Below are 25,268 nucleotides of genomic sequence, written 5' to 3'. Positions count from 1 at the left end.
ATTAGGGTTAAAGAAAGCTCTGGATGTTTATGGAGCTAATTTAAAATAAGTGTTTTGCATGAAAGGTGACAGATCAAGCATTATGTATAACTCACAACAGGGTTAGAGATCAAACCCATAGGATTGGTTTCTTCCTTATTTATCAAAGTGATGTAAAGATAAGAGAAGTTTATCAGCAGAATTCCTTTCCAACTTTAGTTGACTTCTGTCTCTGATTTGTATCTCTATTAATATTAGAACATTTGTACAAGTTTGTGATCGCCACAGTCATTTCTAATAGAGAAATTAAGGATTTCACGTTAAAAGTCACACATGCAGGAGAATATATCAACCAGCTGAACACTTAATACTTTTGTGTGCTAAAATCAACATTTGTGAAGTAACTAAAGCTGCTAGGTACACGTAGCGGAGTAAAACAATAACTGAGTTTTACGAGGTGATGGATGATAGTCTTAAATGAAAACGATTTTATATTTTAACCTGTGCTATCATGGACTTGAGTTCTGATCACGACGACACGTCCTTACAATGAAGAATCAGACAGGAACGTTTTCACACTGTTTTATTAATCTGAGCAGATCAGATGAAGTCACTCAGAAACCAACGACCAGATTTAAAGACACAACGTCTACATACACATCACATAATTCTTATATATACTTTATGTATACACACACACAGGGTGGTAAAGTGACGTTTTCCATGGTTGGCTATGCAAAAGTGACGCAGCATTCACACAGGAGCAATGCTTAAGTATTTTGGGGGTTAACGCCCAGATTGAACAGATTCAGGCGACAGCAACAACCGTTAAATTCAGCAGGACATGATTATCTGAGAAAATAAACTAGTTCCACTTCAACAAGCCAAGATCTATCGTTTCCTCAGTGAGGTGAAGTAAGGCAGAATAAATCTCTGCTTTTTCTTTAAAAAAAAGATGGAATAGAAGATTTAATAGCTGGTGAAGCGGCGTTTGTTTTGAGGGAATTTCAGGAGTAGATACACACACACACACACCTCTCACAAGCACTTCCACACACATTCACGCACACACCAACAGGCTGATGGGAAGTTTAGGCGCTGCTCAGTGCGTCCACGCCGGGCAGGACTTTCCCTGAAAGAGAGGAAGCAAAAACACAGTCATGAACAAGCGACACAACAAACAAAAACAGCAGTAAAAAGGAAATAAACCCACAAATATTTAGAAAATTGTTGGGAAAATACTGAATGCACTCTTCCAATATGAGAGTAGCACATGATAACAAAGGTATCCCAACTGTAGCTGTGTACATGGCAGGATGTATGATTACCTAGAAGAGCATCAGGACTGTTTTAGGCATATGATAGCTATGTGATTAACATGATGATTCAGCCTCTATGGAGAGAGACATGTGACAAGCATGATCATTTCTGACGTGGAGCTAATCTGAACTAAACATTGAATACTGCTTTATATTCCTCCATCTTGTGACTGTGTAACTCCCTCTCTTGGATATCAGCATGTGAAGGACACCGTTATTGATATTTAAGCTCAAGCCGGTGATTAGTGATATTAACAGTATTCAGAAAGTCAGAATTTTAGATTTTGAGAAAAAGTAAAAATTATGAGTCAGAATTTTTGATTTTGAGAAAAAGTCAAAATTATGAGAAAGTCAGAATTTTAGATTTTGAGAAAAAGTCAAAATTATGAGTCATAATTTTTGAATCTTTTGAAAAAGTCAGATTCTTTTTGAAAAAGACAGAATTTTTTGATTTTGAGAAAAAGACAGAATTTTTTGATTTTCAGAAAAAGGCCTACATTGAGAAAAAAAACTCAGTATTTTGTACATGGCAGGATGTATGATTACTAGATGAACCGGTATTCCTCCATCTTGTGACTGTAACTCCCTCTCTTGGATATCAGCATGTGAAGGACACTGTTCAGGAACTAGTTGATGCTCTGTATGTGATGACTACTTCCATTCTTGAGAGGATCAGAAACACATGGATCCTGAGGTTGAAGATCAAGCCGGTGACCAGTGATATTTTTCTAACAAGAATAAAATTGTTTTATGAAACATGTCAATAAAGCAAGATGTCACTGTTTGTGTTTCCGTCTCTCACCCTCCAGCAGCTCCAGGCTGGCTCCGCCCCCGGTGCTCACGTGGCTGACTTTGTCCTCTGTGTTCCACTTGGCGCAGCAGGTGGCGGTGTCACCCCCCCCCTAAACACAAACACAGATCAAATGTCATTTATAGGTTTACCAAACATATTCAAATTGACCTCAGGTTGGGTTTACAGTATATTTCAAGCTCAGGCTTGTTCGTGGTTGGCTGGCATTTTGATATGCATGTACAATATAACATTTTAAGAGCAAGTCATGTGGTATGTCAATTCCAAATGGGTAAGGAATATTTCCGTGCACTAATTATCTTTATTGCACATTTGTGTATTAGCAAATCCCATAAAGCAGGACTTCATCGAATCATTTATTAATATGGCTTCAGGAGTTCAATAGGTAATAATTCTTGCTCTAATTATATTGTTGTGAAAGCTGTATTTATTCAATTGTGTTGCTAAAAATGACCTTTTACGTGATGACATTAAACACATCATGATAATGTAATTCTTAACTGTTGTCAAGTACTATTTTTTTTTTTATAAACCGAGAATAAATGTACCACAATACAACTCCATGTAAACTCTGCTCACTGTCTGCTAACAGCTTACAATAACTAGCTCTCCATTTGCCAATTTTAAAATACACGTGTTGTTCATGATGTAGCACAATCAGGGGAAAAGACAAAAAAGAACACATTTTCAGAAAGGTGGCAGCAACTTGGTATCAAAGTATCGTTTCTTATGAAATCCCTTTTTCTTTAACCAAAGATTTAGATTGTCATGCACACTGAATGACGACACTGCTGAAAACAAATGGACGCCGTCTCTCTTACCGATGATTGTGACGCAGCCGGACTTGGTGACCTCCACCACTTTGTCCATCATGCTCTTGGTGCCCTTGGCGAAGTTGTCAAACTCGAACACGCCGACGGGGCCGTTCCACACGATCTGCTTTGCCCGGCCCACCACCTCAGAGTTGGTCTTAATGCTCTCCGGTCCACAGTCCAGACCCTGAGGAGGGGTTATATTTAAAAAGGTCACCTATTATGCAAAATCCTCCTCTACATCACCATGTGTCCCCTCTGTGTAAAGAGACTCTGAAAGTTTCAGGACAAAAGATCATCTCTCTTTTTGTCCCGATCCATTTATATAAAAACCTGTCTGAAAATGAGCTGATCAGATTTTGGCCACTTTATGTCGTCATAACGATGTTTTGGCTTGTGTAACCATTAGCCAATCAGCAACCAAGGTAAACCCCCCCCCCACCTTATCACCTGAATCTCCTCCTAGAGCACCATTGAGTTCTTTTTAACCAAATATCTCTCAGAGGGGCGTGGGGAGGGGCTCCTTATTTTCATCTAAAGTAACAGACAGAGAATCAGCACTTTGGAAACAGGGCTGAAACAGAGGGGATTATGGGATGCTGCAATGATCTGATTGGTGTTTGGAGCCAAACACTTCAGAGACATGTTTTATATATATATCTGAGACCTGTAATATATTGATTAAAAACAGTATAATAGGGAACCTTTAATACAGAAGCAGAAATAACTGAACGATCAAAAGGAAGTCTCCTCACCATCCAGCCGGCGGGGATGCCAGCAGCGACGGTGGCGGAGCCGGTTGCTGCTTTCTCGTCAAACTTTTCTGCGGTGATGAAGTCGACGGGCAGAGTGATCTTCACTCCGTTCTTCTCTGCTTTGGCCATCAGGTCCTTAACGATGCCAGCCCCCTCCTCATCGAACAAGGAGGTGCCGATCTGATGAGAGAGAGGCAAGGAAATGTTATATATTAATAATAATTCTTACATTTATCAGAGCGCTTTTCCAAGTGCTCAAAGCGCTTTACATTACATATTGGACATGTAACAGTGAATATTGTGGCCAATACCCATAGAAGCAAATTAGGGTGAAGTGTCTTGCTCAAGGACACAACGGCCTGATGCAGTGGCGGGTGTTATTTCTTGTCATCTAGAAGCTAAATATCTTTATTGGAGAGCTCAAATGTTAGCATGATTAATTATATTTTGGAAGGATGAGGTGTAAAGTGAGTCTGATTTAACAGCTTCAAAATATTACGTATGCAATCATTCTCAGGCAAGATCTATAGGTATATACAGGGTTCCTGCAGGTTTCACCAACTCAAATGTAAGACTTTTTAAGACCACTTTGAATAGAATTTAAGACCTATTTCACGGCAAGAAAATATGAAGGAAAATTGCTAGGAAAGAAATACGTCCCATAATTACTTGCAAAGTAAATGTATTCATGTTCAACATGAGAACGATGACAGTAACCAGACCAGTGTTAGCCTGTTAAACAAAAAGTGTGTGTGTGAGTGACAAGAGCTATAGTCAGAGCTCTGCTGCCTTCATGCTGTTGTATGATTGGTGTTTAGCTACGGTATTTAGCGTCCATAGCACCTCCGCTTTTAGGGTTGACGTAGACCCAAACGTCGCCCGGAGGTCACCCGGTGTTGTTGCGGAGTAGCTGCACTAGCTAACGCTGCATTAGCAAAACAAACGCTAATTTTGTTTGCAAAAGGTGCAGCGGGCTTCAAACACGTTCCCCTCCACTGGTTTCAACCAAGCACTAAATTCGATGTTTTCCAACCAAATGCGGTTGAACTTACACTTCCCCATATTTGTTTGTGAGTAGACTCTAAGATACCTTAGTTTCTGACTGCCGCTAGCTGAAGCTTGGTTGCTAGGTTACTAGCTGGGTGTTCTCCGATAAGGGGCCGGGGGAAGCAAAGTTAGTGATTACTGGTTCCATGTTGATTTATTTCAATGCAAATTGTTGGGGGGGGAACTGAAAGGCTCTTACCGTACTGGTTACTTTGCAGCCCGGACATTTCCCCCAAAACACATTTAGACTCGATCGCTACACAGAAGTACCTTTCAAATCCCATCATTTTCAAGACCTTCTAAATCATATCATATTTAAGACCTTCCTTATTGATCATATTTAAGACCTTTTTAAGTGCTTAAATTCAGATTATCAAATGTAAGACTTTTAAGACCAATTAGGGTCATTGACGTGATTCTCAATCTCTGCTGTGAAACTAACAAAATCAGTTTGACAAGTCTGTTTGAAGCAGAACGTTGAGCACAAAGTGGTGAGGAAATCCAACTTGAGAAACACCTGAAATGACACACTGATGTTTCTTCAGTCATACAGGGCACATTCAAAATACTATTTTACTCTGTGACAGCAAAAAGAAAGGATTCCCCCGATTCAAAACATATTTACACTAGCTTTAAAAAAAAAAAAAACAGTGTAATAACTAAATCTGCAAATGACTTGTTTGTGAAAGACGTCTATCGAACTACATGACTTGGGTTTGGAACATGTCTATTTAGTAAATGCACTACATTTACCATTTTCCTTCACACATAATCTTTGTTATATATATTTTTTCCAATTGTACATATATGTTATTTTTGCAGCACGGTAGTGGATGAGCAATGAAGCACTTTACTGCAGGGATATGTCACTGTTAGTTTTAGTCTTCCTCACCTCCATGTTGTTGAGCACTTTGAGGAAGGTGAAGGCCATGCCTCCTCCGATGATCATCTCGTCGACTTTATCCAACATGTTGTTGATCAACTGGATCTTATCTTTCACCTTCGCTCTGAAACGCAGAGAGGCGGCGAACATCAGAACAGATAAGAAACAAGCATGGTGAGCAACACTGAAACATACATGCAGTATAAACTTGTTACATATTTAAACAACATGTTTGAGCTGGGTTTGAATAGTTTAGGAAATGTATTTATTTTTGGTTCCTTATTTTTTTTAGCTTGAACTAGTGAATTTGAAAAGAAAAATAACTCCATTATTTATGACTCATGCAATAATTGATTAATTGTTGCAGCGCTATACCGTATGGCCGTATCAAAAAATAAGATTGCTCCTGCCGCCTTGTCTCACTTTAACTGACTGTCCTGGGTCATACAACATCATTCTTTTTTAATTAAAAAATGTGTTTTTATTTATTCAGACCCACTTCTTACCAATCATAACAATAACAACTCTTAAACACAAAATCTATCTGTAACTCTGCAGCTGTTCCTGATGCTGATCGCACTAATAATCAGCGTCCTGTGTGTGACCTAGAGGAGGCAGCGCGGCTCTACGCTGAGCAGCAGCCACAGTTACACAATGCACTCGGGTCTAAAATGGACTCCGACACAAAGACAAAAGCAACATGAAGCACCAGCAGCTCGGTGAAACTGAACTCAGACTGTGGTGCTAAAACTAGGATAAATCTGGGAAAATAACTAAAACACCCGTAGCACAACAGAGACAAAGAAACTACACATATTTTAAAAAGGTGCCTGCATTTTGTGGCTTATTTTAAATAAAAAAATGTTTCTTCTTGTTCATCTTTGGTAATAACCTCCAACCTCCTCATAAGGGAATATAGAAGCATAAAGAATATTAGGAGGCGTGTGGTGCAGTGGAATAGTGCGTTGGTGCTTGGATCAGGGGAGCACAGGTTCAAACCCCACTGCATGTCGTTGTGTCCCTGAGACACTTCACCCCAAATTGCTCCTGTGGGGATTGCCCACAGTATTGAGTATGTAAGTCGCTTTGGATAAAAGCATCTAACAAGTAACATGTAATGTTAAATTCTGTCACTGAAACTGCAAAACAGGATGATTTAAGATTCATTCCTTTAAGGAAATCAATCAGTTTTGGTGACTGTGGCTGTAGTTTGTGTGTATACAATTTGTATTTTAATATGAAAAAAACTTCTGTTAAATAATTGAGTTGAAATGGGCTAATGGAAAACAATTATGGAATGCCTCAAAAGTGAGTGACTACATCAACAAACCCTGAAAATATTCGTAAATTAATGTGTAGCACTATTTTCACATCATTTTTCAGACACTAATAATCAACATGACTAAACACAGGGTATACGCTCTCATCCCTGCCTGCACACCATCTTCTCACTAAACTGTGAGCGGTGTAAAGCAGAAAGCAGCTGTTCTGTGAAACCAGATCACATTATGAGCTTATAGTCTCTATTCCTGGAGGCCGCCAGGTTGAGAGGCTGCTGTGAGATGATATCCAAACACAGGAGCGGAAGAACGGACAACACTGACAGATAATTGATTTTAAAAATCAATAGTACATAGAATAAAAACTGGTATTGTATAAGGTCGTAATGCTTATTTTGTCAGCAGGAATCCAACTAGTGAGTTTTAATTTGGTGTGTTAGTCTAAATGCCCACAAATACGTTTAACTGCACAATTTCTATTATATTCTATTTTATTGTATTTACTTGCACTATTATCTGTTTTATTGTGTTGCACTGTTGGAGTGGCATGTGACCCAAGAGTGTCATTGTCATAACTACACTGTAGCTATGCACATGTGCTACTTTAAAGCAGATGTGTCTCTTGGCGTAAAGAAGTGGAATTCTTTGCCGAATGATTTAAAGAGCTGTAAGAACATTTTTATGTTTAAGAAAATGTATAAAGAAAGTGTAATTAGAAAGTATGAAGTTGACTTTTGATTGTAGTCGGGTTTTATGTTTCAGTATTTGTAAGCAACTGAAAGAATATTGCTTTTATTTTACTTTTTTATGGTTATTTAAAAAAATGTTTGTTTGTAAGAAGGGGCAGGTAAAATAAGATATTCTCCTCCCTGCGCTATAAAAAAAACAACCAGTATAAGTGTACATGTTTTGTTTTAAAATAACTGCCAGGTGTGGAATAAACAAATAAAATACATGACAATAAAAGCCTCGATTCTTGATAACTTCATCAGTGGTTGCTATGAAGTGTTCTCACCCTCCGAGGATGGCCAGGAAGGGCCTCTGAGGTTTCTCCAGAGCCATGGCAAAGTAGTCCAGCTCCTTCTTCATCAGGAAGCCGGCCGCCTTCTGAGGAAGGTTCACTCCCACCATGGAGCTGTGAGAGGAGGAAGAGGAGCCGGGGATATCAACATCATATCATCACTGATGTCACTCCTCCATTAATCGGCACCCTGCTCACCTGTGGCCTCTGTGAGCTGTCCCGAAGGCGTCGTTCACGTAAACGTCTCCCAGTTTGGACAGAGACGCCCTGAAGGAGTCGATGTCTGCCTGAGAGGCCTTCGTCTAACAGAGGGGAGAGTGAGAGAAGAAGATTTAGCATGTAGTGATATCTGTGATCCTTTAACATGCATCTGTTCAGCGTGGTGTCCTAAACAATCATTACCACACAACAAAGCAGCATTTTCTAAAGGATCATGTCAATACCCTTGGTGCAAACAAACACAACGTGGTTAAAAGTGCAAGAATAATCCAGGAGCAAACTCAGTTTATTTTCTAGAGGAATGTATCATTTTTTTTAAGAGGCAGTTGCTCTGTTTATGTTTCACGGGGGACATGTTGCTACTTGATAAGTAATGGAAAACAATGACAACGGGAGACAAAGACTAGCAAGGCGCCATAAAAAGACAATTCCATTTAGCATTGTGTTCCGCTTTACATCATCAAATAAAACAATATTTCCATTCAAAACATTGTTGACTGGCTGTGTGTGTCTGTGAGAGTCAGTCATTGTGGATCAGGTTCCTGCTGCACTTAACAGTTGAAGGTCGTGACTGTGTGAGAAGAGGGCAGAAATAAGGTCACCAGAGCTCCTCAGTGTCGTTCAAATGTCAGACGAGTGCTGAACGCTACAGTTCCTCCTTCAGACTATACAGTTAATACAGATGACTGCTGCGTTTCAATTTTTCCCTCCGAAGCTCAGTTAGAAACGACACCCAGCTTGTATTTAGTGCACTTGCACATTATAGTCTTCTCATATGGAAATGCGATTCTTTTCTGAGATCACTTCAGCCCCAGAGAAATGTCTGTACATTGAGCTACAAATCGAGTCTGATATTACAGCGGTACAGTAGGAACCGTCCCACATGCCAGACAGGCCTCAGGACAGGAAAAGCAACACAAGCTGCCCCACTGACCTTCAGGGGAAATGTCAGGAGGTCAAACTGCTGATCCGACGAGGCAGACTAACATTATTCAAATGTGTGAAGACAGTCCTGAGCCTGGTTCTGTAGTTTCATATCAAATAGGGCTGGATGATTCATTTCACTTTAAAAGTCCAGTGCACTCCCTTTCTTTACAACTGTGCGCTGTAAAACCTAAATAAACATTGTGCACTGCAGTTGTTAACAAATTGGATGTTTTTCGGAAACAACCACCACCACCACCAGTCCCTACACCACTCCTGGCTATGACATCATCAGACGGTGACTCAGCTTTTCAGACGGACACTGCAGCTGGAGTGACTGTGCGGTTCCTTCAGGTGACCCAGCACAGCACAAAGATATAGCACCAAAAACCATCCAACTGACATATACATGTTTTCTTTATCATTTCCATATGTTATGTATGAAATAAAACTTATATTTATTTTGTAAAGCGGAAATTAAATATTCTATTTTTGCAAAGATACCACACACCAGTGAGGGAATGTGTGTCTCCCAGAGCCTCAGTCAACTTTATTCTTTCAGTTTGTGTGCACAGACAGAGAGATCGAAATACCGATATGTTAGAGCCAGTATTTTGTTTGATAAGAAAGGCCACCTAATTGTGACGTCTGTAGTCAACACACTATAAAAGACTACAATTCCCACGGCCCCTGCTCTAAAGTGACAGTGATGGGCAACCTGCTAAAAAGACGCCGCTGAGGAACAGTTTTTAACCGTTCAATTACCCTTTAAGTTATATAAGCCTTAACAAGAAGTTAACTAAGTTGTTTGTTATTTTATTTGAGTTTTGCCTATTTGTTTTGAATATTGTAAAGGCCTCTTTTGTCTGTTTAAGGCGTCTAGTGGCTTGATAGATAAACAAGGAAGGAAGCCACGACAGGTCACTTTGCCTCTTTGTTGTGCTCCGTCTGGATTCTGCCTCACCTTGTTTCCGGCGGCGTCCTTGCCCTTCCCCTCCTCGGCCACGTGGAAGCGGAGGTTCTCCAGCAGGATGACGGAGCCGGTGGCAGGGTCAGCGCAGGCCGCCTCCACCTCAGCTCCCACACAGTCCTTCAGGAAGGTGACATCCCTGCAGAGTCACAAAGCGAACAGGGAGGATGTGTGTTATGTCCTGTCCTATTAATTATTTGAACATTTTCCGCATCTTTCTGACTAAAAATACTTTATTATAAAAGATTGTAACTTGAATTCCTTTAAAGATCTCCTATCATGCTATTTTGAGGCATATATTATAAGTCTCAGATATATAAAAAACATGTCTATGAAGTGTTTTGCTCAAAATACCAACAGATCACCCATTCTAGCCATGCCTCATACCCCTCTATTTCAGCTCTATTGTTCCCCCGTTTTTAGAGATTTGGGTACAGAGGAAAAGAGAGGGTTTTGTTTTCTGACACTTTGCGAGTTCCCTGACACACCAGGGACACATTTATGTATAAAAAGTCGTAAAAAAGTGCATTTTGCATGATATGGTTTATCAACTAAGCGAGCACAACCACAAAGTCTATAAACTAACCTCCCCAGCAGGGTTTTGAGCTCGGCACCGACAGGCTCCAGGGAATATTTCTCCGGCATAGCGTTCCCGTCGGGGCGGCCCAGATGGCTCATCAGAACCACAGATTTGGCACCATTGTCCAGGCAGTGTTGGATGGTGGGAACGGCTGCCTTGATTCTGTAAAAATATCAAAAACATTAACATTCTGCCGTCTCCCTTAGAGAAACACATTTTTATGCTAACAATATAAATGATGTTGCATTAACTCTTCGTCAAAATGATAAAAGGGCAATATTCTAACTGCAATCGCTGATTTATTTATTTTGGGAACAGATTACATTCTTCAGAAATCAGACAGACTTTACCTCTGGTTGTTTGTGATCTTCTTGTCCTTCATGGGAACATTGAAGTCGACCCTGAAAGAGAAGAAAACTTCATTACTAGAAAGAAATGGACAGAGAAAGAGTGGAGGCATTACAAACGTTTTGTCACATATTTCCTTTTCTGGGAAACCTGTAGTCAAACAGAATCAGCGCACAGTGGGGTTCATTTAAAAAGAAACGCAATCAAAGCCAACGTTTTATAAAAACTATCATATCATGTCTGACAACTTTAAACTGTGTAGTAAGGAGGTCATGTTCATGTTGAGTTAAAGTGGACCTATCATGCTATATTTGAATAATATAGTGTAGGACCATACCTATATAAAAGGCATATTTATACTTTTTTTTTTTTTCAAAATACCAAACAGATCATGCATTTTAGCCATGCCTCATTTTGCTCAATTTGACATTTTTTAGATCTGTTTTAGCAAGGGCAGATTCAGTGAGAACAGCACCACCTACAGGCCTGGCATATGTACTACAGCGTCGCCAGCGCTTTCGAACGGCAATGGCCGTGGCTGTCTCCTCCTGATTGGTGGAGTTGGCCCAATAGCCGTAGCGCCACTGTCCTGACGTCAGGACAGTGTTCAAATCTGGATCAGTTTTTATCAGATCCGTTGCAGCCCCTTTTTTAGAGATTTGGGTATGGAGGAAAATAGAGAGGGTTGTGTTTTCTGACACTTTGTGAGTTCCCTGGAACACCGGGGACACATATTCATGTATAAAAGACATACAAAAGTGCATTTTGCATGATAGGTCCCCTTTAAATGAACCCCTTTAAGGGAAGAAAGGCACTCAAACTAATAATATCTGTGTATCCTAATCTTTATCTGAAAATGTTCAGAAATACTGGCTTCAAACAAAATGAAATGCAAACACACAGCCCTAGAAACTTGTTGTGTTGCTGCATTGCATTCTGGTTCCTGTAGGATTACTCGGTAATCATTACAAAAGATACGTTCAGACACTTTTTAATGAAGCATCGGGGTCTTTGTGTAACTGTAGCCAACGAGGCGGTGGCACACAGCCGTGCAGTGCTGCATGCTGGGAGCTCGTGAGAACATGCTGCATCCCTCGTCCTCCAGCCAGTTACGTAATCCCCCCCCCCTCCCTCTGAAGACCCATGAGACACATGATCTGCCTGCCCTGCACATAAACTACACATACACAGTCTGAACGCACACCACCGTACACTCCTTTGTATTAGCTTAGAAACAGCAGAGTCAGCACTTCAGTAGCCCAGCAGCTCGGTGCCATCCAACAACAACTGCAGTAGTTTTCCGCTCGTAAATCGATTTCACCTGTTGCTCTTGAGGATGATTTGGCATTTCATTAAAGGTTTTTCAGCATCATTTACACAAATCACTGAAGCTTCAAGGATAAGTTGACTAGTTTATAAGCCAAATCAACATAATTGTTTTTTATTAATCAGTTAGTGAGGTGATGACAAACTTTAACTAGTGATTGGGTAGAAAGGCTAGTTAGGACTAATAATCTCCACTTGGTTACCTTTAGTAACTTTTTTTTATCAGTAGCAGAACGGTAGGCTATGACAGGCATTTTGTCTAAGCTTTCAACAGAAAAAATGTATTGTTATTGACTAGTAAATAAGAAGGAAGGGTTATCGTGTGCAATGCTTCTAGAGGAAGTCAGTTCATGGTATCGACTGAATTTGGCATCTGAACAGATTTTTGGCAAGAAATGCAGGTCTCTACAGCAACTTCCCTCTTTTACATTTTGCACCAGCACAACGCTGGTGATATGAAGTATATGATTGTCTCTTACACCAAGACTTGCTCAACATGGAGTTTATTGGACCTTTTAACCAGCGCAGTGTGGGCCGGGGTCTGCTGCTACCGGTGAACCTTGTCCTATGCTGCCTGTAGTTCAATCACCAAGCCGAGCACACCAAAGTGGCCCTCTGACATTTCCACAGAGGGTGTCAGTTTCAAGTGAACTTCCATCAGCAATAGCTATCACAGAATTATAATGCATTACACATGAATATAAAGTCATTAAAAGCAGCTCCACCGTTACCAGCTGCAACATTTAAGTGAACACAGGAATGCATCAATATTTATTATCCAGTTTTACAATGCAGATTATTTAGAATTATCCACAATTCGACCCATTTGGTATGTTTTGATGCTAGTATTGTTTTTACCTTCATGACTTTCACTATAGTTATATAGTAGTGATGTTACTTTTATAAGAATACAATACTTCTACCAGTGGAATAAAAGTCATGCATTAGAATATGCTTAAGTATAATTATCCCTTTACATTGCTGCTGTGAATCCCCCTGTATGGATCATTACAGTATTTTGATATAATATTATAGTTTGTTGGTCATATTTTGTATTTCCAATCTTAACCTGGGGAGATACTCAAGTAAAGTACAAGTAACTCGAATTGTACTTGTGTATTTAAGTATGTGTGCTTGGTTTAAATGGCTATTAGTCTTTCAACTCAGTGGTGAAAGTATCACTTAACACTCAAGTATTATAGTTAGGTACAATTTCAAAAATGACTTTGAAGGTTTTATAGACTAATAGATTACATATTGATACTTGCATGACTAATGAACTTCCTCAGGTTATCTATGCAGTGTGGGATAAAATGATGGTTGAAATTGCAGTGATGTTCGTGTGCATAGATTTTAAAGGCTTGACTAACTAATGTCGGATACAGCAGTTGGTTGCATCCATGCAGCATCTCCTCACAGGCACGTAATGTATGGATGAAAAAAAACGTGACACCAATAAATTAGCCCTTAATTCAGTGTCACTGTGGCAGCACCAAACCGTGTGTAACCCCATTATATAAACAGTCTAACGTGTAACCACATGAATTATATATGTGCGGAGTGGAAAATCTCCAAACTGTCAGTTAGCTGGTTTAGCTAACGTCAAATAATCCCATTTCCGTTTAGCTTGTTGCGACGGTTAGGACAGTAACGTAGCAACCAACCTCATAATGACACGCTTCCCCTTGACGTCCACCTTATCCAGGGTGAGTTTGGTAGAGAGAGACATGTTTCTTGTATTTTGCCGGTTCTGCTCCTTCCTTAGCTGGGTCTCCTCCGCTTCCTTCGACTGGTTAGCTACCGAGTGACGGTGACCTTAACACCGCGTGAAGTAGAAGAGGCAGGGCGGTTCTCTTTATACATCCATGGTTACCATTGGCTGTGATAGATTACACCCCCGTCTTGTGATTGGTTAAAGGTGGCGGAAAGGAGCTGTTTCATTGGATACGGTTGCTGCTTGTTCTCTGACGTAACCACGTTGCTCCCAGAACGATCCTGTTGAAGTGTACTCAAATACTGTAGCACTGCACCTTTTCTGCTAATTCATGTTTCTACTATATTTCTCACTTAATTAGTTCATAGTTGCTTGTTAAGTTAAACATGATATGTTTATGATACGATGCAGAATTATTTTTAATCTACCTAGTAGGCTACTAGAGAAAGCATCTACAATTGGCTCAATTATGATTAACACTTTGAAAAACAACTTTAAAGAACATGTATTCTTTAATGGTAAATATAGAATGTTATGGTATTCTTTAATAATATAACTCTTTAAAAGAAGCCATTCTGCTAAATTATTACTTTGATGCTTTAATTTCCTCTTAAAATGTTTGTAACTATGTACTTAACATTTTGATGCAAGACTTTAGGTTTTAAGATGTAACCACTATCATGACGTGAAAATATAACATTTGAACTCGGCGGAAACAGAAAACCTATGAAGTGCTTGAGCTTACAACAGTAATATATAATAGATTAAAAAATAACTACAATCATCACGTTGTATGCCTCCGTCAACCGGTCAGGCTGCAGCTTAAATATCATCACTTCTTCATTTTATGCTTAGACATTTGAGTGGAATGGTCAGATTTAACAAATGAATCATTCAACAGGTTTTATGAGGCCACAGTGACCTTGATCGCTTTTCACCACATTGTAATTAGTTTTCCCCTGAATCCAAAAATACATTTTTGCCAAATTGAAAAAAATTCCCTAAAAGCATTTCTGAGATATCACATCACAAGAACCGGTTGGGCATACAAAACACCTGGGGAAATGATCAGTAGAATCACATTTAATTTATTTGGACAAAGTAACATGTTGGAATAAACACAGACATTTACTGTTATTCATCTGTACAAAGAGAAGGTTTATTATTAGGTGGGGTGCAGGTCTGTCATGGCAGATCTTCACTCCTCCTCCTCCTCTGCCTCTCTCCATGCTACGGGCATGACCTTCCCAACGGGTGACAGATTCCAGGTGATGCCAGTCTGAGTCAGCACCTGCACAAAGACAACACAAGTTTTAAGGGCAATGGCACACTTTTATTGGACTATGTATGACTTTGCAGTGCACATTTGTCAAAAAATGTAAATGCAAGTTCACACGAAAAGTAAGATAAAGAAAACGTTTCTGTATCAAAATGATACAACCAAACCAGAGGTTGGTCAATGGAAAACATACACAATTAAATACAAAAAACTCAAGTACATTTTTATATTCAAAGTTAAAACTAACTGAGCATATTAAAGTATTTTTATTGTAATAAAATACCATTGCAATGTAAGACTTGTCAGTAAATAAACACGCAGTGTTCGCCCTTCAGTGGTTAGCAAGTTGTATGTACCTATTTACTTTCTGAGCTGCAAAACGCAAATTCTTTACAGGTAGGCTAACTGGTGTGATTTGTTTGCATGATGAAGCAAATTAAATTCCAATAAGTTAGGATCTTTGCACACATCTCTTATATTTGCAACTTCTCAGCCATTTCATTTCATTTGAGTTAAGTTTGTTTTAATGCTTCTGTTCTATAACTGGAATCCCAGAACTTACGTATGACCACACAACCACGCAGAAGCCGGCTCCAGAAACCATCAGGATGTTGCCGTACTTCTTGTTGAAGTTCACATTGCCGGTGGAATTGTGCCTCACCTGCCTTGTGGCCTGACCTGGAAGACAACAAAACAAAGTGGCATTTATATACTGCACAATTACCATGTTGTTATCTTTAAAAAGTAGTTGTTCATGCCTTTCATTGTGCCATTCTCTTTATGGAATAACTCGTGCTTCTATGAAATGAATATAAATACATTCAAATAGGCACAATTCAGGGTAAAGTTATGAAACAGAAAATCGATCATATCTGGATACTCTGATGAAGATTGCCATTTTCTGTCTGTTTTATTTTCCAGGCTATTTTCTTCTGCATGTCATATCAACATCAGGAGATAACGATACGTTTGAAGTAAAATACAAATGCCTATACTATATTTATTGTTCTCTTAATGTGAATCTTATGTTCATGACTAATCTTTCTCTGTTTTCACTTGCTTTGCCTGTGACTTTTGCCTTTTTTTCAACGACTTCTAAATTAGTTAGCCAGATGAGAAGACAATGTCCTTGTTTACCCTTCCATTCGACAGTCGAAAAGTCTAATTTTAAGCATAACAAATAGACAGTTAAGGGTTGGTTACTTTTGAAAAGACTAAAAGGCAATCCGTCTTTCACATAACTGACTTAAAAATATAAATAACATTATAAATAAAACAGCTTAGTATCATGCTAACTCTTACAGGTCAGTTTACTTGGGCATCGCGATGGTAAATTGGCATATTAAAAGAGCACTTCCACATTTTAGATTAACTCAATACTAAAGTACAAACTACCTTGATTAATGGAAGATACCTGAAGGGATTCAGTAAAGACAAGACAAGTAAAACGACTGCAGGAGATGCTAATGTTAGCTTGGCCAGCAACGTTAGCACGCTGACCGCGGTGAACCACCAAAGACAGGACGGTCAAACTTATGGTCGATATTAAAATGTCACTTGGCATCAATACACACATCTAACATACATTCCTACAAACACTGGTTTTCTTACCGGTGAGGTTGAGTGCAGCTTTAGCAAACCGGAACATGTTGTCTAGCCTGGTTACTTTAGCCTCGGATACCCTTGAAGAACGGAGTGTAATATGGCCGCCGCACGTACACACAGCGGAAATTACGTTTTGCCAGTGTTAGCATCCGCCGAGGTACATTTTACGCTGAAAAGTGGGCAAACAAGTCATTCACACAGTTTAACACATATAAATACAATGAAACACGTACACGGAGTAATATATATTTATTTATTTGGTAAATACAACAACATTTTGACTTCTATATGGGTTTGTATATTGAATAAAATTGTACTGGAAGTCGCTTTTTAACATCGTCAGGATGGCCGAGTGGTCTAAGGCGCCAGACTCAAGGATTAAGCTCCTTCCGCTTGAAACGGGATTTCTGGTCTCCGAATGGAGGCGTGGGTTCAAATCCCACTTCTGACATATCTTTTTTGTTTTGTTTTATGAGAGGAAAAAACGACAACAGCAGCAATGTCATAATAAATGGCGTCAAAATCATTGTACTTAATGGGAAACAAACATCCACATTTGATCGCAACTGGGTGAGATAACTGAAACCAATTCTTGTTGTGTAAAGAAGTAGCTTTCAAGAGCTTATTTTTTTACAAAAGAGATAATACACAGTCACCGATGTCTAGAATTAAGTAGAATTTCAACAATATGTCTCTAGGTTTTACCCATTCAGCCACTGCCATTACATTGACCAATCAAAGTGGTCCTACAAAGGCCCAAAACATTAAGACACACAGTGTTGAACTGTATGTTAACTCATCTGTGACTGCAGCAATCTTTCCATGTTCAAACACAAATCTAAACTCACTTTTCAGAACTGCTTTTAATCTGTAATTAATGTTGAGTTTGATATATTTTAAGAGTGTAGTTTTATATATTGTTTAATGATGTGTTCTTGTAAATACAATGTATTACTATTATAATAATTTGTTATGATTCAACAACTTGTTGAGATGTACAAATGAGTTCAATTTATATAATAAATTACAATCAACCAATGGATTTACATTTACCATTTAACATGTTACAGAAATACACACATATATATATATAATAATACAGAAAGTTAATGTGTTTCTTTCTACCAATTTAAAGTTTATTTAGGTTCGTAATAACATTTAAAATGTTTCATTAAATCTTAATCTATTTGGGATAATTATTTTCTAGTTTAAAATCTGGTTAAACAATAATTACAATGCTTTAAATGCAACATCATTGCAATTGACATCACTATATGTAACATGTAAAACCAAATCCTTATCAAGGAATTAAAAAACAGACTTACAATCTTAATTTTGTAGTTTTCTTTATTAAGTCAAAATATCATTTATCAGGATTATGACATTTATGTTATGTATGTACATCATGCATATTGAACATATTCCATCACTGACTGTTTTTATGGAAAGTGGCCATTCTTTCTACTTTGACAGGGGCAATCATGACAAAGTAAATATTGATGATTTAACACACCATTTAAAATATTCAATATAACTTCAGGATTAAACAATATTTCCTTGCAAACAAAGCAGAAGCATCATTTAACGGACACATTTGTGGATGAAAACAAGTTTCTTGTCTTGTATCTTTTGCAGCCTACGAACTCGGACTGTGAAATATTGCTTAAAAAATGCTCTGACTAGTGTCAAAGAAGCATGTAAACTATTACCTAAAACATTCAATTGTTTGCTAGTGTTTTTGAGAATCTTAACTGGCCTTTTTAGTGTTAGTTTTACAATCCATTTCTCTGTACTTTGAACTTTTCTCCTGCAGCATGTAATGATCAACAGAACACTACTTCATGTACATGAGAGCTTCACGTTTATCATTAAGTATTTCTTTAAAAACATTGCACGTTACTTTTTTTATACCCGCTCTACGGTCCAAAATTCACATTGTTGTGTGAAGCAAAGAAAAGCAGCAAATTGTAATAATTGAGAAGCTGAAGCCAGAGAATATTTTAATAGTTTTGCTTAATGATTAATTGATGTTACATTTAGGATGTTGGGCTATGCAGCAAACAACATGGATTGTCTATTTGAGTTTTACAGTCTCAAAATCTGTGAACCCCTGCAAATATCTCAGGATTAATTAAAGAAAAGGGGGTCTCAACAGAAAAAAAGAAATCTATACAATCTGATAAATGTATTACGGGACCGGTGAATTGAGATTGGCAGATTCACTTGATAGGTTTTCAATACATCTGGACGTCATTGCCCTCATTGTTTAAAGATCAGGGCCCGTTCACCTTCTATAACCGTTTGCACAGTAAATGTTGTTGGTACAGTAAGCAGTATTTTTGGGAGGACTTCTTAAGTATTTGTTAATAAGAAAATTCCTGTTTTCCCTCAGCCTGGGCGTTGCTCTCCAAAAAACAAAAACACTTTACAGATAAACTTTAATTTCAAATTTCCAACCCTATAGCGTCTGATCTATTTTCAGGGAAACCAAACTATCTTTTGGTGAGAATCAAAGATTATCCTGTTAAAAAATACTTACAATCTGCCCTCTGGCTCCAGACCCTCAATATATGTGTAGTACATTTGAAAGGAGAATACTTCCTGAGACAATTAACTTCAATGTGATCCGAGCTCAAACCTTGATGAAAGGAATGTGTACAACCTGCAATACATCAGCAGCGATATCTAAGGGTAACTTTGGTATTTTCTCATATTTTTGTGTCTAAAGACGAAAAGGGGCAATTTTTTTTTTGCAAATGGTCCAGCATTGAGTCAGAGGGCTGGAAACCATTGTTGGAATCAGCTTAATATTCTAAATGCCACTAGGCTTTCTGTACTCCAACAACACCAACTCTTCCCGGCACTTTCCAACTCTCAGATCAAACAAAAACAATAAGAAAAATGTTTTATTCCTGTGTAGGTTTCTTTACACAATGTTAGCTTGAACTTGAATAAAACGATGAGAGTGTCAGTGGCAAATACAGTCGCTTTTAGTTGACTTTGATCGATCTACCGAGCTGTTTCGCAGTTGCTATCGCTTAATACAAGACCAGTTTCAAAAATGGTTGTCCCAATTAGTAACTAAGACTAAAAATACCCAAATTACCCTTTAATAAAGTGTACGACAGAGCTGTGGATGTTCTCCTCCTTCAGACAACCTACAGGACATTTAACCGTCATCGGTCCACATTCTTGATTCTCCAAAACAACACAAGGATCCATTTTAAAGAGATAAACAACTAGTCACAATGCAGCATCTTTTAAATGTTGATGCCAAGAGATAAATGGAATTCAGTCACTCAGCATATAAAATGCAGGATAGTGTCCAAAAGTATTAGAGTACATATAGAAGACTGGCCCTAATAGGAGGCAACAGGCGTCAGAATTACAAACATTAAGGCATCAATCATTTTCCCCGTCGCGTTCACTTTTCATTCTCTAGTCCGTCTTCTTGTCTTTTACCTCCTCGTCGTCTGTGTACTCTGCGGGCTCCTCGCCTGGTTTCAGCAGCTTACCAATGTAATCATACTTAACTGTAACAGAGGGGGCAAGAAAAGAATACAACAGTTAATAACAGCCTCATATAATTCATTCTCAGCTGGATATTAAAGGACACTGGATAATGTTTGTTCATGCAACCCAATTTAATATCGCTCAAGTCATGAAGATAAAAATGTGATTTGCTTCTGATGTTTCAGGAAAAAAAGTCACCAATGTTTGTTTAATAACCACTAAGAGTCCTCTGGGAAGCCTTATTTGAGTAATTATCTTCCTAACGTAATAAATTAAGTTGACAAAATGTCACAAAAACAGATGGTATGGTCCAACACATACATTTCTGCTTTACAAAATATGTTTTAACCATTAGCCGCTTTCACACCAAGTACTTTGCCGTACTTAGTGCCAGCACTTAGTACCCCCATGGAACTAAGTACAGATCGCGTTCACACCAGAATAAGTTCCCGAGGGAAGATTACGCAAATGAAGCCGCTGACGTCACTTCTTCTTCTTCTGCTTTGGGTTTACTGGCAGGCCGCAAACAACTTCACGGCGTATACTGCCACCCGGAGTCCCCGGCCGGAAGTCCCCGGAGTTGGGGACTAGCTTCCCAGCAGCTTCTACTGAAGACTTCCGAGTAAATTGCCAGAACGCCGACACCTCCTCATCACTCGACCGCTCCCATGTTTTTTTTTGTGTTGCCATAAGTTATTCTCTCTCCGTTGGTGCACGGGGCTAATGCTAATGCTAATAATGCTAATGCCAGCAAATACAATGGCGGCTTTACAAAACTTTTCCGAGTTTTACGGGCCGTGGTTTGCAATTCGCCCAGCCAATCAAAATTGGTACTTTTTTCTCCCCAGGATAGTACCACCTCTCTAGCAGGCACTAAAAATGGGGGTAAAAGTTCTCGGAACTAAGTACTCTTTTTGGTGTGAACGCAAAATGCCAGGCACTATCGGAACTAAACGGGAAAAGTAAGGGTAAAAGTACTCCGGTGTGAACGCGCCTAATGATACTCAAAATAAATCTGCAACAGGAAATGTGAATGTATGATTCCATCAGCTCCTGTTACATGAACACGAGGAATTGGTCAAGTAGTTGGTTGTGCAAATTGAGGAGGGCATATTGCAGAAGTACGGGCTGTCCGTCATTATGTTTTGGGCTCCGAAGCTTTATCAGAAATGAACAGCACATTTTTTGAGCATGACTAGGGATAGACACCAAAGCGCTGACACATGTCTCTGATTTTAATTAAAAAGCATTTACTTTTACAGCTTCTGTTATTCTATAGTTTAGGGATTTTTCCAAATGCTCTAGTGCTTTTAATGCATATATGTAATTCAGATTCATGAAGAGATATTACTGTTGATATCTGTAAAAGCTGTACAACAGTACCAGGGTATATATGCAGGAATCCTGAAGTCAAATGTAAGACCTTTTAAGACCTTTTTTAAGACCCTTTCCATACATTTTAAGACCTCATCACCACTTTGAGTTTTAACCGGTTACATTGACGACACACTTTACCTCACATTTACTATATACAGTATTGATTGTCCTTCCTCCTTATCTTCCAACCATTTGGACACAAACTTGCATTTCCCCATAACGATGTTGTTTAACAACCGGCGTAAACGGACCTTCGCGCGCTATCAAGCAGTGAGTGTGCGATGTCCTGTTCAGATGACGTCAAATCCAACGGGATGCCATAAATAAACTACACAGAATCACACTACACACCTACGCAATGATTACATTCAGGCAGACTGTAGAATACAACCTCTTTGGACAATTTATATACTTATTGAAAACAAGCTACAAAATGTAATGCCTTGGAAAATGCCATTTAATACTTTTTAATAGCCTTAATTTTTGCTAAATTGATTTATCAACTTTTAATACTTTTTAAGACCCCGTGGACACCCTGAGTAACTGTGTCTATGACTCACAGGTGAACTGCGTCTCCCACTCGGACAGGCCCTCCTGCTGCATGGTGTTCAGGTCCGACAGGTCGTCGTGCTCGTCTTTCAGTGCCTCTTTCTCCAGGCAGAACGTAGCCAAACCTCTGGAAGCATCTTTGCCTGCAAACACTCCATATGGACCCTCTGCAAGATGGAAGAGATACAGAACAGTGAGGCGAATGCAACAAGTGAGCACAACTCAGCATTTGTTGTTTTTTAGCTGCACCTTTACCAGCTTTGTTAACACTTTAATGATCAATAATTATGATCAAAACATATCATATATATTATTCTAAAACGGACCAATCTGCACAATGACTACTTTTACTGTCGCTACTTTAAGTACATGTTGATGCTAATACTTGTGTACTTTCACTTCAGTAACATTTTGAATGCAGGACTTCTACTGTAACAGAGTATTCCTACACTCTGGTACTTCTACTTTTACTCAAGTACTTATCTCACCTCTGCTAATATATATAATAATTATATTATGTGTTTTTCTTTGCTTTATTGATGGCCATTAAGTTTAAACAATGAAAGGAAGCACTGCTAAGTCAGTCTTTGATAGGATTTTTCCTTTTTTAAATAAGTATTTGCCATGTTTAAGACTGATTTTAATTCAAGTTTGCTTATGGTCACACATACATCTGTTCCAACACTTTCAAACAACCTCCAGCCCTTATTATTTCAAGTCAAACTGACTGCAACAGCCTTGAGCGCTATCAAAATGTCCTTGAGCACCAACCCCTCTGCTCATGGACACATTTTTTAAATAGCTAAATTCCTTTTATACCCAAATATTCCCCAAAGGCTTCAGGGCTGGGTGTGCAGGGTCATTAAAAGTGTGCATGACAGTTAGATACCATGTTGGTCAGAGGTTACAAGCAACAAAGGTTACCATCACAGATAAGATCAAATAAACAGAGGTCTAACTCTGCTTACGTTTCCACGTGGCTGAAAGTAAGAAGCATGACAGGGCAGAATCTTATTTCAGAGTACACATGACTTACTCTGTTAAAAAATTATCACAACTGCAAAAGATCAACACGCATGAGGCCTCCTCTCGCAAAGCTGAATTCATATTGACAACAATCTGTCTTAATTTGAATAATGAGCTCTATAAAGTGTGGACATTGCTTGTTGTGATTGGCTGAAATTCTTATTGCAGTTAACAACATGCATGAGAGCGAATACAATTTAGGCATATGCTGATATAGTGATAAACAGATGAATGCATCAATCTATAGTATCACATTAATCTGAAATTGACCTTTCTGCACAATAAAACATTGAATTTGTGTAATAAATATTCTGATGTCAATACCTTAAATACATTGTGAATTCAGGGGGTGTACAACATAGATTAATGTACTTTATTGTACTTTATCCCAAATTGGGGTAGTATTGAGTTGGAAAATAAATGGACTATTGAACTGTGATATAACTACTTTTAGTGAAGTAAGACACATGAGTATTACAACTATATATGTACATAGAGAGCATATATCCTCTATTCGCCCCACAGCTGGGAATTAAATCCACATTTTCAAATGCACTTGTTTTTTGACTATGGAGTAACACTAATTCCTCCATAGACGATCTGTGGGTCCAAGGCTAGTGCCCCTCTGTTGTGAAACGGGATCTCAGATCTTTAACTAAAGGGGGTGTGGCGTTAGCTTCCACTTAAACAATAACTAATTAAACGAGTATTATTTGGTAAAAAAGCGAATTTTTATCAATGAAAATATAAAATATCACAACGTCGCCAACGAGCTGGCGTCGTTGCGTAGTGACGACGGAAGGGTCCGCGCGGTGACCGTTACCCCAATAGTTACCTGGGCCGTAGAACTTCTTCCCCCGCGTGACGTCGAACACTTTCCCGTTGACTGCCATGAGGATCCTCGGGTCCTGGAGCCCATCGTAGGGCTTCAACTCTGCGAGGGTGAAATCTCTCTTCTTGAGTTTGGGCAGCGGCGGCTCCACCTCGCCGAGATCCGGAGGTTTGTCCCCGCGGAAGATCTTGTAGAGGAGGAACAGACAAAGGCTGAGCAGCGTCAGGTTCAGCGGGGAGGTGAAGATCTCCTGGAAAAGACCACCAGAAGTTACCTCGCTTCCTTCTTCTTCAGCCATGTTGGGTCCTCTCTCTGTCGGTGTGTGTGGGTGGGACCGGGAGAGCTCGCGGGTCCTGAACCAACCACAGCTGCAGCGCGAGAGGCGTCGGTTAACGGCTTTAAACCAATAGGGTTCCTCCGACTGCGTGCCAAAAAAGCGACACATAAAGATTAATATAATTATGTGTTGTCGATCAGTGCGATCGTTAGTTCTTATGATTGATTATTTGTTTTTTATAGTGTCAGGAATATATTTAATTTAAAAATAACAGATATGAAACTTTTTTGCTGTTTTATTATTGCATAATATTATTATATAATACAATCAGGTCATATTTGCAGAAATGGGTTACTGTACATTACAAAATCAATAGAGATAAAGATGTGTGAGAAAAGTCGGCAAATAAGTCTGAAAGACCTTCTCAAATAAATCATTTTGGAGGAAACATCATATAAGAACAACGTTATTATTTGCAATAAAGTTTATATGGCTTCTTATAAATGCTCAGCTGTCATACTCTGGTGGATAACTAGCTATCAACAACATTATTTTATAATGGCCAAATCCAATAAAACAATATGTTATTATGGCAAAATACAATAAAACATTATGTTATTCTGTCCATATCAAACAAAACATAATGTTATAATGGAAACATCCAATAAAACATGATTTTATTATGGCCATATCCAATAAAACATGATGTTGTAATGGCAAAATTCAATAAAACATGATGTTATTGGGAAAAAATCGCAGAAAACATTATGTTATAATGGCCAAATACAATAAAACATTATGTTATTATAGCAGAAACCAATA

The 25,268-nt window shown here is 38.8% G+C and overlaps 3 protein-coding genes and 1 non-coding gene across 4 annotated transcripts; 1 reads left to right on the top strand and 3 right to left on the bottom strand.

Annotated features, from left to right (window-relative positions):
• Positions 1–545: 545 nt before the first annotated feature.
• On the bottom strand, positions 546–14,113 carry pgk1 (phosphoglycerate kinase 1). Its single transcript, XM_034140440.1, has 11 exons — positions 13,939–14,113; positions 10,951–11,001; positions 10,607–10,762; positions 10,015–10,159; positions 8,106–8,209; positions 7,902–8,021; positions 5,616–5,730; positions 3,677–3,856; positions 2,931–3,108; positions 2,101–2,199; positions 546–1,111 (listed from the first exon to the last, which is right to left on the bottom strand). The coding sequence occupies exons 1-11, from the start codon at positions 14,001–14,003 to the stop codon at positions 1,071–1,073; spliced, it is 1,254 nt and encodes a 417-aa protein (XP_033996331.1). The 5' UTR covers positions 14,004–14,113; the 3' UTR covers positions 546–1,070.
• Positions 14,114–15,045: 932 nt separating this feature from the next.
• On the bottom strand, positions 15,046–16,989 carry LOC117490334 (cytochrome c oxidase subunit 7B, mitochondrial). Its single transcript, XM_034140043.1, has 3 exons — positions 16,879–16,989; positions 15,830–15,945; positions 15,046–15,279 (listed from the first exon to the last, which is right to left on the bottom strand). Exons 1-3 carry the CDS (start codon positions 16,913–16,915, stop codon positions 15,187–15,189), a joined length of 246 nt encoding a protein of 81 aa, XP_033995934.1. The 5' UTR covers positions 16,916–16,989; the 3' UTR covers positions 15,046–15,186.
• A 221-nt stretch (positions 16,990–17,210) lies between these two features.
• trnal-caa lies at positions 17,211–17,323 on the top strand. Its single transcript has 2 exons — positions 17,211–17,248; positions 17,278–17,323. It is a non-coding gene; the product is annotated as a tRNA-Leu (tRNA).
• Positions 17,324–18,201: 878 nt separating this feature from the next.
• pgrmc1 (progesterone receptor membrane component 1) lies at positions 18,202–24,514 on the bottom strand. Its single transcript, XM_034140042.1, has 3 exons — positions 24,173–24,514; positions 22,323–22,478; positions 18,202–20,405 (listed from the first exon to the last, which is right to left on the bottom strand). The coding sequence occupies exons 1-3, from the start codon at positions 24,465–24,467 to the stop codon at positions 20,311–20,313; spliced, it is 546 nt and encodes a 181-aa protein (XP_033995933.1). The 5' UTR covers positions 24,468–24,514; the 3' UTR covers positions 18,202–20,310.
• Positions 24,515–25,268: the final 754 nt, after the last annotated feature.

The sequence above is a fragment of the Trematomus bernacchii genome, unplaced genomic scaffold (assembly GCF_902827165.1).
Source record: "Trematomus bernacchii unplaced genomic scaffold, fTreBer1.1, whole genome shotgun sequence".
In the NCBI taxonomy this organism is placed as follows: Eukaryota; Metazoa; Chordata; class Actinopteri; order Perciformes; family Nototheniidae; genus Trematomus; species Trematomus bernacchii.
This window is presented reverse-complemented; position numbering and strand designations above follow the sequence as displayed.